The sequence below is a fragment of the Ursus americanus genome, chromosome 5 (genome assembly GCF_024610735.1).
Source record: "Ursus americanus isolate L20-20 chromosome 5, mUrsAme1.1.p, whole genome shotgun sequence".
NCBI classification, from domain to species: Eukaryota; Metazoa; Chordata; class Mammalia; order Carnivora; family Ursidae; genus Ursus; species Ursus americanus.
Genome location: NC_142131.1, coordinates 29,440,279 through 29,459,622, shown reverse-complemented (window position 1 = coordinate 29,459,622; position 19,344 = coordinate 29,440,279). Strand labels below are relative to the sequence as shown.

At 35.7% G+C, this 19,344-nt stretch overlaps 1 protein-coding gene across 3 annotated transcripts in view; it reads right to left on the bottom strand.

Annotated features, from left to right (window-relative positions):
- The window catches only part of WDR41 (WD repeat domain 41), a 59,532-nt gene extending 41,108 nt beyond the window's left edge, over positions 1-18,424 (bottom strand). For all 3 annotated transcript variants that reach the window (XR_015724462.1, XM_045796425.2, XM_087862053.1), the window contains exons 1-5: positions 18,089-18,424; positions 15,734-15,849; positions 4,700-4,748; positions 3,416-3,547; positions 884-946 (exon numbers count right to left, since the gene is read on the bottom strand). Coding sequence is in view for 2 of the 3 variants with exons in the window: in XM_045796425.2 (XP_045652381.2) it covers positions 884-946; positions 3,416-3,547; positions 4,700-4,748; positions 15,734-15,849; positions 18,089-18,139 (411 nt within the window). In the remaining variant the exon portion in view is untranslated. The remainder of the gene's footprint in view (positions 1-883; positions 947-3,415; positions 3,548-4,699; positions 4,749-15,733; positions 15,850-18,088) is intronic.
- Positions 18,425-19,344: the final 920 nt, after the last annotated feature.

Genomic DNA, 19,344 nt, shown 5'->3' with positions numbered 1-19,344 from the left:
AATCAATACTTTAATAACTTCCTCAAAGACAGTCCACTGTTAAATTGGATACAAGCATTTCTGGGCACTTTCTTCCCCTGAAACTACTAAATTGATAATAAGAATAGCAATAGTAGCATCAGATGGCTACCACAGACGCTGCCTTTTAGGAAAAAAATCAAATACCTCCATTACTGGTACAGAGCAATTCTTTCTACATTAAAAAAAGTGTTCGCTCCAATATAAAGACAAATTATCTTTAAAACAAATAAGGAAACATCGTATTTTACAAGACTCTTTCCCCAAACTTGGTGACATTATTGAAAAACAGTGGCACTTTCTTAAGAACATCCAAGGTAATTTCTTCTGTAGGAATCAAAGTAACCAAGTCCTCTCCAACTTGGGGCAGAGTTCCTATCATGTAATAAGCTCCAATTAATATTTGTTTGTAAAATGAATGAACCTAATAGTAGCAGCCAGTTAGCCACATGACATTTCTTTAGAACTAAGTAACTGATTTGTCTCATCTTTATGACTTTATAAAAAGCAGAGATTGAGGGACAAATAAATCCATGTTTTTAGCTCAAAGTACAAAAAACCCCAGACTAGCTACTGGTATAGTCATTCTGCAAGTAACATCTCTTCCTAGAATTACCTACAAGAAACATACTATCCTTTTCCTTATGTTGCTATATATTCAACCCTTGATCTAATTTCAAATTCAAACATTCTAACATTTAATATACAAGCTCTCACAAATCCAGTCTTAGAAGAATCAAATGACTGTAGGTATGTGTAGAAGAAATAATTCTTAAAACCAACAAAAGTAGTTTCATCTAACTTATTAAACATTTTTTCTGAGACAAAAACATTATTACCATAAAATAACAACTTAAGATTTTACCTTTACAGTAGACTGGAAGCAGGATACCTTCTGAACTTGTCTGCCAGTATCACAATCCCATAACTACACTTACGTTAAGAAATAATTTCTAAACAGAACATTAAAATCTCAATTAGGAGATAACTTTTCTAACAATTAAATTACAAATGTTACACACTCAGAAAAATCTTGAAATACAGCATAAAATATTTAGCATTTATACTACCACCAAAATTAAATCATACAGTGAATTACAACTTAGCACAGCAAGCTTACAATTTAAACTAAGTTCGAGGCAAATTTTACTATGAAACTACCTGAAAATGTCAACAGAATGAATGGCCTGAATACTGAATATTTATAGACATTAAATACGTCAAGTGTTTACATTTTAAGACTTATACTCCAAAATAGTCCACCAAAATCAAATAAACACTGAACATAAAGTATTTATACTGAAAACTATCAACTCCATTAATTCTTACTTGAAACCTCCTTCAACACGCATGGCCTGATTTGCTACTGTTACACTAACTCAAAGAAGCCAGTTACAGCGTATTACTTCTAAGCATATTTAAAATAATTAGAAGACCTCCATTAAGTGTCCGAGCTTAGTCTGACTTAAGGAGCATAATGATTTTCAAATTTTTCACCCCATTTCCTAAGGTCACATATACATTTTACAGTATGTCTGAGCACACATTTTCATACATGCATACAAATATATAAATACATACACACACGTATATGGAGAGACTTAAGACTATCACCTGACAAAAATTAAAAATTTATCTTCAACATTTAATTAATGAAGTTTGTTAATAGTGGAGGCTTAAGCAGCCTGGAATTGTTTTTCACAAGAAAATTCAACAAAGAAAATGACTCTATACCATCATTTAAAAGTAAAGTTCATGTGGATATCGTCTCAACTACTTTCTACTATAATAGCAATTTAATAATTGCCTCTAAGCATTATTATAGTACCTCAGGAGTGTTCTAATAAAAACAAAGTATTTAAAATTCTTTTTTGGGGGATTATACTGATACTGAAAACAAACAAAAAGCTTAGGTCCTAAAATAATATTTGTCTCAATGGAACAGTAGTAATAGTTATTCTGACTCAAATATGTGTAATACTGCTTATGCAACATTGTCATCACCACAAAATACAGCTTACCGCATGTAAATCTTACCTTCAAATTTTTTCACCTATTGGCAATGTGTCCAGAAATCACTTGAGCTACTGAGCTCATTTAAAGTGTGTTATGGGGCGCCTGGGTGGCTCAGTCAGTTAAGCATCTGCCTTCAGCTCAGGTCATGATCCCAGCGTCCTGGGATCAAGCCCCGTGTCAGGCTCCCTGGTCAGCAGGGGATTCTGCTTCTCCCTCTCCCTCCACCCCTCCCCCTGCTCATGCTAAGGCATGCACTTTCTCTTTCTATAAATAAATAAAATCTTAAAAAAAAAAAAGTGTATAATAAGGTCTGTTCTGGTTCTGCATAAGCCCAAGAAACACCTACTCCTTTGGGCATACTCTAAAACTTACTTCCTTAATGCTTCAAACTATTTAAACAGAATTCTCAGATAAGCACAGACTATTTAAAGCTAAAATCTGATATCTTTTTTTTAAAAAAAGTAAGATTACAGTTTCAATTAAGTATTTGGCTAAGGCCTTCACAAATCTAACTCCTCATATAAATATTAAAGGCTGAATTTGTTTAAGGAAAGTATTTTATGAAGGCAGTATTAAACAGTGGTTCAGAATTTCGATCCTGCAGTCAGACTGCTTGCCATCTGCGCTCTAATGGCTATATGACCTAGGGCAAGTTATTTAACCTCTCTGTGCCTCTCTTCTTTTCTGGAAATGAGAATAAAAATACTTATTATAAGAATTAAACATGTTAATATATGTAATATGGAATATATGTGTAAACATATGTAATATATGTTAAATAGAACAATGCCTGGCACACATAAGTGCTCCCTCAAAAATTTTACCATTTTGTTAAACCTTAAATTTTTACCTAAAAGTACGGGAGGGGAGAATTTACTCTTTTAAAATTGTTCTTAAATACTAAATATTAAACACTGAGCAGATGGTAATTCACTTTTCTGCCAAGCTCAGTTCAAAAGGTTCTTATGGGTTGGGGCCGTTATATTTCTTTTGCTATTCAATGCTGTACAGACAAAAATGTGAATTATTCTCCAGTCTAACTCATCTTTGTTTTTCTAAATTGAAAAGCGAACTGAGATAAGTACTTTTAAGCCCAAATTCTCCCAAATTCTCCATTTTCTATAACTTGATATAATAGTAACTCTGGAAAGAACAGCTTTAGTCATGGGGTTTCCATCAATAATAAGCCTTTAACCTATTTCCAGTCTAATACTTTTCAGATGACTAATACTTTTAAGAAGTGTGTTATGGAGGCTAGAGCAAAATCATTTTTGCTAAAATGAAGGTACAGAGAAGCCCCCAAAGGCTAAAAACTAATAATGTATGTACTAGTCCCTTGGGTCACTATAGCTATTTCACTTTCTTCCAGATTTAAGGATATAATAACTGTTCTATCAGCAGAGGCTGTCAAGATCAGTTGATTTTTTTCTTCACAAGCTTCCAAGGAAGGAAATGTAATAAGAGCTGTTATCTTTTGAGTGTGTCCATTAAGTTCCAGAAGTTTTTCTCCTGTCTGAAATACCAATAAACATTTTAATAGGCTCATATCATATTTATAACCTAAATAACCTTAAATGACAACATTAAGAAGAATCACCATGTAGAAAATACATAATTTCATTTTTAATTACTTAGATGTTATAACTTCAAGCAATCAAATAGAATCTAAATAGTACTGAAAGGGTAGCCATAAATAATTTTAATTATTTTCTAATAGAAAATACTAATTTTTAGCATATTTTATGTGAAAATTTAAAGGAATATTCTTAAAACTATACCGTGTGGTTTTAAGAATTGTGTAAATTAAGCATAAAAATATAAGTAACTAATCTATACGAAAAAAAACAGGGAGTCCTCATTAGCCAAGTATTTGTTATCTAAATCTCCAAAATTAAAATGTCGTTGAAGGAAATAAAAGTTAGCATAACAACTCAATACATATATTGTACATACCCAACAGTAGTTCAACCACTCATAAAGTCAGTCTCAACTCCATGTCTAACACCAACAGCTATCCCTATCTATCCAGTGTCTTCAGCTATCAGTCTCTCACTGACTTTCCCAAGTAGTAAACATATAAAAATCCAATGTAAATATAACGTAAATTGCAAATCCTTCCAAGGTTGCAGGATTTCATGAACGTGGTAAATATAATGTTAAATAACTGCTTTAATCAATGGCAAAGCCATTGAAAAATGAGGACCTGACAGAGTCAGACTAGATAACAATCCAAGCAACAGAAGATAAATGCTTCAAAAGAGAATAATTTGAGTATCAAAAGAATCAGCCTTAAAAATCTGGTGAAGCCTTAAATATTTTTGAAAAAAAATTAGCCTTTTATTACATTGACTATTAAAGTCAAACATAAGAATACCATATTACACTATCGTACAATTTTGAAATAAAAATTCTATCTCCCACAAAAATCAACATTTGATTCATTTTCGGAGTCAGTGCATAGCTGCTGACAAACTTAAAATTTTGTTCAGTAAGATTAAAACTTTCCCTATTATGAAATATTGGTCCCCATTTTAAATGGATTCATCCTAAGTAATCTTTTTCAAGTATTAATTACTTTCAGTATACTTACATGCAGGTATATACCCAGACAGTGTTTATGAGTACAAACTCAACTATACAGTCTTCACACAGAATTAATACACACCTGGGCATTCCACACAACTACAATTCCATCATCACCAGCAGAGGCAAATCTGGGTAGAGAAAAAAGGTAAAAAAAATAAAATAAATTTTAAAAAATCTGGTGACATTTATATGCTGAAATTACTAAGAACTATCAGAATTTATTAATGGTATCGTGACTAATATTAATGTTGATTAAGTTAAGCTAATTCAACAAATAATTATGGACTACCTTCTAGGTTTTGTGCCAGGTACTGAGATCCAAAGATAAACAAAACCATTCACAGCTTTACGATGATCAACTGCTAAAACCATAAGAAAGGGGGAGACCTATAAATACTCTTTAAAGTCCTTCCTGGCTTTAAAAATATGATTAAACCCTTACTTAGGTGATATGACACCAAACTGAGGAAGAGCTTCACTGATAGGAAGTGATATTCTAAGTGTGGAACAAAGGAATCATGTCTTTAGAGCAGCTCATTGTTTCTATTATCTGTCTCTGTAAAGAGATTTTAACTTTACTATCTAAAGCCAAGATCTCTCCTTTGCTCCACGTGGCTCTTGGTCTTTTCATGTAAATACTGTGTTCTTAGTTCGGAAGCTTCCAGGTTTTTTGAGGGTTTCTGCTTGTTTTTAGTGAAAATACTTGAAACACAAAAACGAAAAGGAAAATTTATTTCCTGCCATGAAAAAAGCTGTGATGAACTCAGTTATAGCTTCTCTCTCCTGTTTACTTCCCATTCACTATACATAAAGGAACAATCATATACATTTTGTAGAGTAGACAATATCCATGATACAAAGAGTGCCAAGAAAAATAATTTATTGTACACGATTACTCACCACAGTGAATGCATTATAGTAAAATCAAGAAAGCACTGTTCTCAAGCAATATACCAACACAGTGGTATACAGCAATCACACCACAAGCATGTCAAGTAATTTATTAATAACGTAGTATATGAGTTTATAAATGATTCTTTAATGAATCAAAATCGACCCAAAGTTGTTCCCATATCACTTTCATTCACTTAAATTCAAGGTTTGTTTTTTGAATAGGAGAGAAACGAGTGGTGTTATAGAAAGCCAGCTATGAACTGTGTATAACTGGCCCCTTGTAGTTAACAACCATTAATAAATGATAATCCACTAGCAATGACATTTAAAAAATGTGTTCTTCCTTGCAAGACTGTGAGTGGGTTTCACAAAATCTGGGTACACCGTGAATGTCTTCATTACAGGAAACACTGTTAGCCATCCAGGTCTATCGCTGCAGAATTGATACACTAGGACACAAAAGTTACTTGTTCCTGAGATTATCTGTTCTGACGAATTTTACCACTATATGAGATTCATAAAATCTCACTACTTCAGTCATATAACAATTTCCTTAAAACTCCAAACTGAGCTTCAAGTTCTAATTTCTCATGCTCAGTTTCAGAGTCCCATAAGTAACTATTGTCCTCACTGGCTCTGACAATTCCCATACTCATTTCAGTACTCCTTTCTAAATCCTTCAATTATATCTCCTCCTATAGGAGCTAAGAGATTATTCAGGAGATGGGAAATTGGTCAAACACATCCTCACCGAAGTCTGTTAACAATTTTTTAATAGAGAACTACATATCTTTTTAATGGAAGGACCCTGAGAACTTCCTATGTAACTAATGAGAAATCACATGCAGAATTATTTTTTAAATCCATGCCTAACATTTATTCTTAGTTCAAAATGAAGTATATAAAAGATCTGGAGATTTAAAGGAAAACACTCATTTTTAAATTAAAAATACAATCTATTATTTAATAACATACATTTTTCTGAATTAGAATACTAAACAATGCCTAAGTATCAAAAACAGCTGCTGGACGTCAATCTTTAATAGCTTATGTTTCTAGGCCTATTGATTTCTTTTTATTTGTATAGTGATGGTAGGGAGGCAGGACTCAAGGTCTTAAGTTTTCTTTGGTATAAAACATCAATTTCTATTGATTCTTGAAACTCTTATAATTGCTTTTCTCCCTTTAGAAGACTGCAGGTTTAAAATACATACTTTTTTCCAACCCTGATTTTTAACTTCTCATTATTGTTTTATCATGTCTGAATCTCATGAGTTCACAATGAAAGACGATTGAACGGCTGAGAGTTTAGAAATGAGATATAGAGCATTTCACCTCAAACTTTAATTCAATCAGTAGTGAACAAAAGTTAAATCTAAACAATGCTCAAAAGTAATGCATGAAATCACAGCCAATTTTTTATTGCTCAGAGGTCAATTACCCAGTTGGTGGATTATTCAGGCCTTTCAATTTTCTTATATATCCTATTGCTGCCTTTTTTCCCCCCCATTTCAGTATTATTACCTTCTCTAAAGAGAAAACATGAAACTTAGAAATGCAAATCACTCTAACTTTGCTACATATTAGTATCTCCCATAAAATAACGACTAAAGGGTTGGGAGATCATTCGCAAATTACAATTATCCATGCTATTAGGATGGATAATTGAAAACTAGCTACACTTTATCAGTTTATCTTAAACTATAATCAGTTCATCCGAATCAGTCAAGCATACACTTCACCCATCTGCAAATCAGAAATTATAATTCAACCCAAGAATTCCTAATAGTAAGATACACTGTAATTGCTAAAAAGAAGTAATGAACTATAAAAAAAGGAGTAATTAAAATGCCAGGAATGTTTAAACTATTCAATGGAAGGAAGAATTGTGGCTGTATTGCATTAAAATTACATATAATTTTGTAAAACATTCTAAATTCGTAGAATCCAAAGATTCAAGTTTATAGTTAAGGTTTTAGGAGAAATGCTTCTTTACTGATTAGTACAAAATGTACTTAGTGAGATTCATGCTAGATGACAGGGAAATGTCAAGATCAATTACATGTGGTTCTTGCTTCAAGATCTTCAGTGGTTGTTTAGAAATGTATTTCATCAAATCTAAGCTATCAAGTGTAAGACATTCTATTATTTTACGTACTATTAAAGAAAAAATACGGCCAATTATAACTGAAAGACACCACCAATTACGTGTCTCCAAATTTCAAAGATTTTAAAATAGGAAAAAACAGGCTTCTTAGAATCAATGAAATATAGTAATTGCCATACTTAGTGATGTTTATGATGTGGCACTTTCTAGTCCAACAAATCTCTGATTATCTCTAGCAGGTTTAAAGCACCAAAGAAATGCTTTTTCAATGAATAAATTAATGAATAAGCAAACATTTAAGTGTTGCAAGGGCTCCTTAAAAGAGATAACCATTAAGTGTATTAATGTAAACTCATTTTTTCCTTTTATCATTGTTATCAATATACTGTCAAAATTAAAATTTAAAATTTAAAACGTGGAAACAAACCACACACAAATAAATTCCTTTTTGTTGGGGCACCTGGGTGGCACAGCGGTTAAGCGTCTGCCTTCGGCTCAGGGCGTGATCCCAGCGTTATGGGATCGAGCCCCACATCAGGCTCCTCCACTATGAGCCTGCTTCTTCCTCTCCCACTCCCCCTGCTTGTGTTCCCTCTCTTGCTGGCTGTCTCTATCTCTGGTCAAATAAATAAATAAAATCTTTAAAAAAGAAAAAAATTCCTTTTTGTTTCATGATCCTGTCCCATACTTATGTGTATCCTTCAACTTGAAACCATGTCTTCAAAAATACTGAGTGTACAATTAAATGACCCAGCAAAAACTACACGCATGGAAAGAAGTGTAACAAGGTGAAGCATGATTTAATGAAGACCTAGAGCAGAGCTTCTAGAATGTTCCATCCTCTCCTACCCTAATTATGAGAACTAAGCTTATCATGAGAGTTGATTCACGCTCATATTAAACACTAACCATATATTAAGCATTAAATATAATTATATGTATATTTGATACTGAAAGTAAAGATCAATAGGATAGTTCTTGCCCTTAAAGAACCCAGTCTACATTACTAAGTAATGCTATACGGTCCAGATCACGAATCCATTGAGAATTCTCATTTGTACTCATTTCAATTTATAGAAATCATTCTTTTTAAACACCTTCCCTTTGAACATCTCAGAGAAAGTACTCTCATTCTTGCCAACTGTGAACTGAAAAGTACAGCAAAGCTTCACAAAGATTTGTATAACACAAAATATTTTCACAAGTAATTCCTATGTCTATTACTTAAGGGATTTTTTGGTTTTGTTTTGTTTTTTTTTTAAGATTTTATTTATTTATTCGACAGAGATAGAGACAGCCAGCGAGAGAGGGAACACAGCAGGGGGAGTGGGAGAGGAAGAAGCAGGCTCATAGCGGAGGAGCCTGATGTGGGGCTCGATCCCATAACACCGAGATCACGCCCTGAGCCGAAGGCAGATGCTTAACCGCTGTGCCACCCAGGCGCCCCTACTTAAGGGATTTTTAATAGTTCTCATTCATTTGAATTTATTTCCATTAGGTCAAAGGTGCTACAGATTCAAATATAACCTTAGAGGACATAATGAAAGGTACAATCCATAAAACTTCCTGCATTCAATATCTACCATAAAACACTGGAAAAATAAATAGAACACTATTATGGCAAAACAAAAAATCCCTGTGATTAACTAACTTCCCACCTAATCCAGAAGTACTTTCTAATGCATGGTACAACTAAAACAGAATATATTTTTTACAATAAAATAGAAATGAAAAATGGTACAATACCAAAAACCAAACCAAACCAAAAAAATACAAAACTTTCATTTAAAATAGATTTTTACTTATTTTGTATGCTAGAACTACTTGAAGAAAATCAGAGAAGTACGTGGAAACTTGTAAGAGAAGCAGAAGGGAACTTGAAAGCGTTTTCATGAGCCATAGACACTGATGTCACTGGTCCTTTCAATAGATTTACTGGAACATCAAACTTTTTTTCTTGCTTAAGAAAAATGCATATATTAACATGACTCTAATATCTGAATGTCTAAGGTCCTTTTTTTGCTCATATACAATGAAGGTGGATGATTCCATAATTTTCATGGTCATTAGGAAAGGTATACCTTTGTAAATTCTCCCCTCCCCCAAATCACAAACAGAAAGCTAAACTACAGCATCAAAGTTTACAAATACTAGAAAAACCAAAACTCCCTAGGACTTCTGGTAGGGGAAACCTCCATTCATCTGAGCTCAAGTTTCTGTAAAAGAATTTCTACTACTAGAGAAACATCCCTGGCCTCTCTCTGCCCCGCTGGTCAAATAAATGAGTGAATGAGAATGAATTGAGCATGCTCAGTTTAGACCCTACAGGGTTTTCTCTAAGGATTTATCTGTTCCTATAGGGAAAACATTCTGCTTTGCTCTTATTTTTCAGGTAAGTCTACATCTTAGTGGGAGGCTTGCAGATGTCCAGGTGTGTACCAGTGATTTGAGTGAATAAGTCTACCTAACTCAGGATGAAGTATAAGAAATCCCACTGAGGTTATATATCAAAGCCAACATCCTTTAACCCAGCCTTTTGCCAGTTATTAGTTTTTATGTTCAGGTCCACCTGTGTGACTCCTGCACCTAATATCTAAGAAAAAGTTTTATTCTGAAACAAAAATACCTTTTAAATTGACATTCTTATTTCCTCTATATCAAATATGTATCATTTTTCAATTTTTCATTATGGATAACTTAAATATACATTCAAGTATAAACAGTATAACAAAAATCCCAAGTACTCTTTATCTCTCTTCAATAATTATCAACTCATAACCAATACTGTTTCATCTGTACACACCCAAGCCCCCCTCTGCAGATTACTTTGAAGCAAATCCAGTAACTACATTTCATCAGTAAATATTTCAGTATGGATCTTTTAGAGGTCCTTTACATCAGGACTAAAGTTACCATTTAATTTCTTAATGTCACCACATACTCAAGGATCAAATTTCCCTGTCTCAGGATTTTTTTTAAGTTTATGAGGACGACCTAAATAAAGTTCATAATTGCAGGGGTTGATATATCTATGAAGTGTCTTCTATTGATTCCTTCTTCCTATTTTTCTCCTTGCAATTAAACATTTGTCTCGGGGCGCCTGGGTGGCACAGCGGTTAAGCGTCTGCCTTCGGCTCAGGGTGTGATCCCGGCGTTGTGGGATCGAGCCCCACATCAGGCTCCTCTGCTATGAGCCTGCTTCTTCCTCTCCCACTCCCCCTGCTTGTGTTCCCTCTCTCACTGGCTGTCTCTATCTCTGTCAAATAAATAAATAAAATCTTTAAAAAAAAAAAAAATTTGTCTCATAGAGTTCTCAGTCTGGATTTTGCTAGCTTCCTTCCTACGCAGTCATTCAACGTGCACCTCTGTCCCCTGTATTTCTGATAAATTGATAGATCTAGAGACTTAATCAGATTTAAATCTGACTTTTTGGTAGGGCCACTTCACAGGAAGTTCATATACTCCAACAGGAAATGTAATTTCTGGTAGTCTTTCTTTAGTGAGGATGTGATGTTAATAAACTGTCTAAATTTGTTATTAGAGGTTGCAAAATTACAATATTCCAATTTCATGATCCTTCCTAGCTTGAATTCTTCCATAAAGAGAAATTTCCTCTCATCGATTATTACTGATCCCGAGATACAGTTTGTACAGGAAAGGCAATATACATCTCGCAGACATCCCTTCAAGAGAGGAAGCTGCCCAGGCTCTGAGGAATGTGGTTACCTTCCTCCAGCTGTTGACTTCAGGGTCCATTTCAGCTCTCAAGCCAAAGTCATAGTATCTTAGTTGGCACCCAGACAAAGGAAATTAAGCAAGGTGGTGGACTCCAGAAGCACGTTCCTGGATGACCCTCAGCCAGTGACTAAGCAAGGCAGGGTTAAAAGTCCCCGTTATTTCTATCCAACACAGAATTCCTCTAACGGGCATTCTTTCCTCCAGAGTTCCCCACTGGGCCTAGAGAGACTGTCAGATCTATACCACAGTCTGAGATAGCTCCCCTTGTCTGATCCTGTTTCTTCCCTTTTCCCTTCATTGATGTTTCTAATTAAACCACTTGTGTGCTTAATTCCATTTTGCTACCTGCTTTGCAGGGAACTCAAGTACTAAAAGGGTCTATATCACCTTGACCACAGATTTCTATTCTCTGAATGTTAGGAAGAGAATTTTAGCTTAGGAGTATTTCTTTAAAGATCTAACATACTGTTTGTTGTTAATGAATTATCAACCTGCATGAGTTTGTTTAGTGTCTCATGAATGTACAGCTTCACCAGCTATCCTAGGGGTACATTCTATTCTCCAGTCTGGCATTTCATGGGTCACCTGATTCTTTTCCAGTCATGATCCCATCCTACATAACCTTGTCTGTTTCCTGGAGGAGCAAGGAATGGTCAAATAAGCAACCAAGAAAACTATTCTTAAAATGTGTTATGAACTCAGTTTAGTTTAATATGTCAAATGCTGGAGTATTACATGCAATTTTAGCACAGTCCATTTTTTGGAAGACTCTAGCTGAGGCTTAGCCTTCTTTAGTGATCTCCCAATCAATATGACCCTCACTTCATGTTCAAAAAACACTACAGAAGAAAAGAAAAGGCAGCTGTCTGTTAGGTTATACAGGATTTATCTGGTATCTTCAAAAACCAATCTGTGAAAATTTTCCACTCACTGATTTTAGCTGAGCCACCAAGAAAACAAGAAAATCCTTCTGCAAAATTCTCAATAAAATGATATTATCTAAAGACATGAAGTGTGAAACCTGGATTACAACAGCTGACCAAAAAACCAGAATGTAAAGTCCACAAAAATTAAATAAAAACATAAAAAGTATAATATATATTTCTATAATTTGACTATATACAAATAATGTACATTAGCAATGGTGAATTCTAAATTACCTGAACTACTAAATTAAGAATGAAAATGCCATGCTCTTATTTCTATTTAAATAAAGATTTATATAGTTTGTAGATTTCTTGTATCTTTCTTACCAGTACTGACTCCTCCAGGGTTTTTTATTTTCAGTGCAGAATTAAATTTTTTAAAACAAAACACACCAAAACTTCTACAGGTGTTTGACAGAAAACCTTGTATCTAACGAGATGTAAATTTGGACATAGTAATGACTTGAGCACAAAGAATTAAATGTGACTCATGTAGTAATATCTTCACTTTATTGCAAAAGCCAAAACGTAGGTTTTTCATCTATTTCTAAACATTCAAATTCCCTGTGATCCGTAGCAAATTATTCTCCCTTCCTATGTCCACCAGCATTAGCAACAGGACTTAGTCGCTTCTCCCCTCAAGAGGTAGAGTTTACTTATCCACGTACTGAATTTGTGCCAGCTCCTGACTCACTCTGACTAATGAAACAGCAGCAAACAGGATAGAGTCTTGAGAAGAGCTTTACATCAGGGCTCGCCCCTTCGCTCGTATTCAAACTCCATGATCACTGTGTGCACAAGCCCCTGAGCAACCACACAAAGAGCGTGCCCAGTCATCCCAGCTGAGTCCAGTAGGAACCGTCCAGCCCCAGCCAATTTATCTGACCAGAGACGCATTAAATAAACCTCAACAAGATCAGCTGATCCCGGCACAGATGGGGAAAAAAAAAAAAAAACCCACCCAGCTGAGTCTCACCCAATAGCTACCTGCAGTTAGTGAGCTAAGTAAATAGCAGGTTGTTTTAAACCACCAAGTTTGGGGTGGTATATCAGAGAGCAACAGAGAACTGATACACTTGTCCATAATTTTTTACTGTTTACAGAACATTTACTACCTCATTAAACAACTGATTTACGCAGGAGCATCGCTGTGGGGAAAATGTAATCAAATATCAGCATTTGCACAATGATCATCACTCTACGAGACGGCCTTTTCTGCAGATTCTTGCTCTATGTAATAACAGCCAACAGGACATTTCACAGGACGGATAACAATGAAAATGGAAATTTCATTCTATATACATTTATTCTATATAAAAATTTAAAGATCGCATCCTAAAGGTATGCTATATATTTTTTATTTAACTTTCTCAGACAATATGATCTGAGGATTCTTTAAGACCCAAATATTAGTTATTATGGCCTAAAAAATTATTTGGGTTTTTTAAAACCTACCTAGTAACTTAATATGGTAAAATAACAAAAAACTTCAGCTTTCCAAATATTCTATATTTCCAGAAATGTTTAGTTTCAAAGATCTGACTTGCTGCCTTGCTGACTAAATAAACAATGTCTCTTAGAACATATCAACAATGAATACCACCAAAAAGGCTAAAGATTATTATACTATTGTTTACGTGTTATGATTTGGCTGGCTCGTATCACAACAAAACAGTGTTGATAGGCCAGTAATATATATAAGAAATCAATCTTCTCAAGCAAAAGTTAAGAAACATACTGTTGCAAAATAATCTGGCTGGATTGTGTCCCTGCTTTCTAGAATGGAGCTGGGCTCCTCAGACCTCTCCTCAGTTTACGCAAATCAGATGATTCAGGGTGGACCTTCTGGACAATTTAAGGATAGGATCTGGCCATGTGGGAAATATGAACCATGTAATTAGAGGGTTGAGCCACAGATATTAGCCTGACCTTTCGACCTGGCATTGGAGTATGGGGACAGGGCAAGGAGAAGGGCTGGAAATTGAGTTCAATCAGGTGGCAAATGACTCAATCATTCCTAGTAATGAACCCCAATAAAAACTCTGGATACTCAGAGCTTGAGTGAGCTTCCTTGATGGTAATTCACACTGATGTGCTGAAAGGGAGGCATGTTCTAAAGACACAGAAACTCTGCACTTGAGGCCTTCCCAGACCTGGTCCTATGCATCTCTGCACTTGGCTAGTCCTGACTGTATCCTTTATAATAAAATTGTAATCCTAAGAATAGTGCATTCTGGAGTTCCGTCGGTGCTTCTAGTAAGTATCAAGCCTGAGGGTAGTGGGAATTTGTAGCCAGCTGATCAGAAGTGGTCGTGGCCTGGCACCCCTGGAGACTGCAGCTGATGACTGAGGTGAGAGGAGTGCTGTGCAGAACTATGCCCCTAACCTGTAAAATCTGACCTAACTCCAAGTAGTGTCAGACTTGCACTACACATGGGAAAAGCAATACCAAAGACATAAAAAAAAGCAGAGAGAAGACAAGGTTAATAGACATTAGAAGTGATGGTCAGAAATAGAAATAATCACAATAGCAGTCACCCATGGAGTCAAAAATGGGGGGAAAAAAGTATCAAAGGTAAAAGAGAAAATTAGAGATGAGAGTGGAAAAACTGATAGGGAAAACAGACAGGAGGTTAGGGAGTTAGGATGGCAGGCAACATGCACACCTAATAGTCTGGGGAGCCATTCATTCATTTAACAACTATCTGTTAATTACCTGCTACATGTAAGGCACTGTGCCAGTTACTAAGGATACTGTGATGACTACGAAAAACACGCCTCCCCCATGAAGTTTAGATTCCAGAGAAGATAAATATTAAATAGTTACAAAATTAACTCTGTTTTTATGCTATATGCTACAAAGAATAAGCATTTAGTTGAATAAGGGCTTAATCAACAGATAAAAAGATCAGTAATAAGCTAAATCTACAGTCCTAAGACCTATAAACCTCATCTCTATTGTAATTAAACACAAGATTGAACATGTTGACAAGAAAGTAAATAATGCATATTTTAAATACATTTCCTCAATAACAAAAGATTCAGATTACTTACCTTTCACTAAAAATAGCACATTCCTGGTAGGTACTTCATAGGTAAACATTCCCTGTATTTGTTTCTCAAATTTAGGTTCACCTTAACATAACTCTCACTCAAATTTTAGAGTCATTCCCTTCTTCAAAACTAACAAATATTTCTAAGCACTAACAACAGAAAACAAAAAACCTCAAACAAGAATAACCATCAAGTCACCAAATATGACACCCTGACTTCTGGGCAAAAAATGACTTCCCACATATTTGATCAAGATGCAGATGTCGATTTCTAGTAAATGTTAGTAATGATCAGATTTGAAATTTTTAGGAAGGATATTATGACATTGTTTTTAAATATACGATTCCCTAAAAATTCTTTCCAAACAGTAGGCAATTGGACAATTAGAGCTTACCTGTATTCATCTAACCGCACAAGAAATCGTACAATATCGTGATGAGCTTTCAGTACAAGCAGTTCAGTGTAGGGGTTCTGGGTTTGTTCTTCACCTATTGTCTGTAAAGGAGACTTCTTGTATTGGAGAAAAAAGAAATGAAAAACAGAAATAAAAGAGAAAGAGATTAAATGATTTACAACAAAAGACCATACTGAAATAAAACTGCATGGTATACATCTAAGAATACAAGATTTAAAAAGCTGTAAGATACCGTGTTCTAATACCATATACTATTTTCCCTAATATCAATTAACTACCAATTTAACATACATTTCTCTTACTACGAATCCACATCATGAACTTTCTCCTCTTTGTTAGAACTGATCTAAATATCCTTAAACTCAGATCATCATTCTTCAGATTAACTAAAAACAATGTAAGTAAAAGAGGGAAAAAAATCTCACTCTTGCCATAAATTTTAGTATTTTTAAATCACCATAAATTTACACACAGCGTGAATTTTATGTTAAGAAATTATACCTCAATCAACCTAAAAATCAATGGGCCAATCCAACTCAGTATTAAGAATGTTTCTCAATTAAAACTTGATAGAAACAAAACTGCAGGTCAAAAGGATAAATACAGACTACAACAGTGTCCAAACCACTACAGGCACGCAATACATGATTGCTGACTGAATAAACGAAGGCATGAAATCCTTCAGAGCAGATAAATTCAATAAATTCGAGTTTGGACAATCATACTGATAAAGATAATTGCTAATATTTACAGAGAATTACGTCACAGCCCATATGCCAGACACTGTGCAAAGCACATACGACATATAATTCACTCAACTATTCTGTAAGGAAGGTCTTATTAACCCCCTTTCTGTAGTCAAACCCAGTACTATTTCATGATAAATAATTTATTACCTCTAAACTGCAATTTCTCAAACCTGCTGTTATTGAGATTTTGGACCAGGTAATTCTTTGCTGTTGAGGACTATCCTATGCACTGTAGAATATTCAGCAGTATCTCTCGTTTCTACATACAGATGCTAACAGAAATCTAATGTCCCCCATCCTGAAAATCAAATATGCCAAATATGCCCTAAGGGCAAAATCATCCCTGCAGAGAAATGCTGCTAAAACTAGAAGCAGTTCTTGCATAAATTAAGGAAAATCATTGGTTCTGACAAAGTACAAATTCACAATGGTTATACAAGTGAAATACTTTAACATGAAAAATGTGTAACGTAATATGCATAAATGTTTTCCCCCAAAAGTCACCCCCAAAGCAGTGGGTACTTTTTACTTATCCCATCTTACTTCTAGCGGTGGTTCTGATGAGAAAAGCAAAAGCGAGAAATTTGAAAACTGCATACCACTTCCCTCAAATGAAAGTTTACCAGGCATGGCAGAATTAGTTAGTGAAATTATATGATTAATCAATAATCAGGTTAATACAGAATTATCATGTCACATACATAATTATCTACAACTATTCCCTAATGTTTAAGATTTCAGCCTATCTGAAATGAACCTGATTTGAAAATTTCTTTTAATAGACAGTAAGCCCCAACTGCAAAGGTTATGAGGAAGTTAAAAGTAAGAAGTAAGGCTGCTGACTCACAACAACCCCAACTTTTTAACAATCAAAACAACTATTTGCTATGAGAAATAAAAGGGAATCCAAATACAAATTCTAATTCTCAGGTGGCATCCGAAATAAATTCCAGACCTCAATCCTTTTAAGATTCCAAAATTATTTTATTCTCAGTATTTCAAAGGTAAATTACAGTCAATCCAATTATTCAGGCCCACTAAGCAAGCCTGACTATGGAACCAAAAATAGGAGTTAATTACAAAATTCTTTTATTGACTTTGAAGCAAATTAATTTTTTAAAATAATTTTATATTTTTTTGTTGTTGGATAAATAATCAAATAGATTTTCTATTCCCTGAGCAAACATGAGTTGATGTTGTGAAGTGACACCAATAAACTAGAAAGTTGCAGTCACTTGTTTCTAGTAAGTCAGATACTTTTATAATTGAAACGAAGCTAGTTTAAGCACGAAGACGAATCCTCGAGCCTATTGTTGAATCATATCAGCTTCCGTTTCCTCCTTTTGAAATGGGGATATTTAATTCTCGAGGTCTTAGGGGAATCAGTTCAGACTAGCTAGTCAGAGCGTCCCCCACCCGCCCCTGCCACCGCACACCCCCTCCCCCACCCACTCGCCAACCAAGCCCTCGACGGCCTCCGAACCCTCAGGCCCCGCCTCTGCATGGGTCTCCAGTGTCTGGACCGGGAACGGGCTCGGGCAAGTTCAACCGCTGTAGGGGCAGTCAGGGTCGCCTGGGGGTTTACCTCCGCCAGTCCCTGGGGTTCTCGGCCTCCCCCGATCAGCCATCGCAACATCCGCGCAGCGGCACTGACTCGTTGGTTCCAGGTCCCAGTCAGCCCAAACTCAGCGCCAGGCTCAGCCTCCCCCTACCTCCTGAACAGCTGCGCAATGGAGACACAAATACTTCGCCCAATTTGCCCACGGAAGGATTAAGTACAAGGTAGAGCCCACAGAAGAGAAAGATTTTTGTCCCCAAAGCGCTGCCGTACTCAGCCACAGAGGTTTGGTTTGGGGCAGCCACCACGAAAACAGCAGCCGAAATCTAGAGTGGCGCAGGGGGTTCAGAGGCGCGCGCAGCACCCAATGAGCACGCGCAGAGGCCTTGCCTAGTTTGCGCTCCGAGCTTAGGTAGCTTCAGCGGCCCCTGGTGGACATGTGAAGCACAGCACTTGGAGCCCGGAAACCAACCAGTACCAATAGTCCCCACCTTTTTGGTTGGCTTTTGACCTTCACTTGGCTGGGGGACCGGAAAACTAGCACCCAACCCCCGCCAGCTTCCTAAAGAACTGACTGGAGAAGGTGTACTTCAGTATATTCTGCATACGAACTAATCCAGTGGCACATGTGTACACCAGAATAAATCTGACCAAGATTTATTGTGTACTGTAGTTGAGATACTGTGCTAAGGAAGGATTTACATAAATTCTAATGGTAACTCTGTAGTCCCTATTCTATTAAAAAAAAAAAAAAAACACCACCAACAACAACAACAAAAAAAAAACCAAAGCTCTGAAAGATTAGTTTGTCTAAGACTAGCAGCTTGGGAGTAACTACACGGAGAATGGAATACAATCTCCACACTCCAAAACTACTGCTCTTGACTGTATGCTATAATGTCTAACCCAGAATCTCCCTAAATAATAGAAAGCACTTTATATCCTCTACTGTAACTACTAGATTGTCTTAGGCAGTCAAAGGTTTGTGGTCCTCTACTCTGGCTGCCTATCAGAATAATGCAGGTAGTTTTTTGAAAAATACATATTCCTGGCTCCCACCCCTGACTTATTGAAACAATCTCTATGGTTAAAACCTAGGAATTAGGATTTGGGGAAAGTTCTTCAAGAGATTCTGATGAGTAGCAAGGTTTGACAATAACCGGTCTAGGGACTACTTATACTTAAGCCTATAAAAGTTCATACTTATATTTGCATATGTGATTACTAGGTGCAAATGAGGGTCCTATCAGTAAATTCGTACAGAGAACCTATCCAGCTGTTCC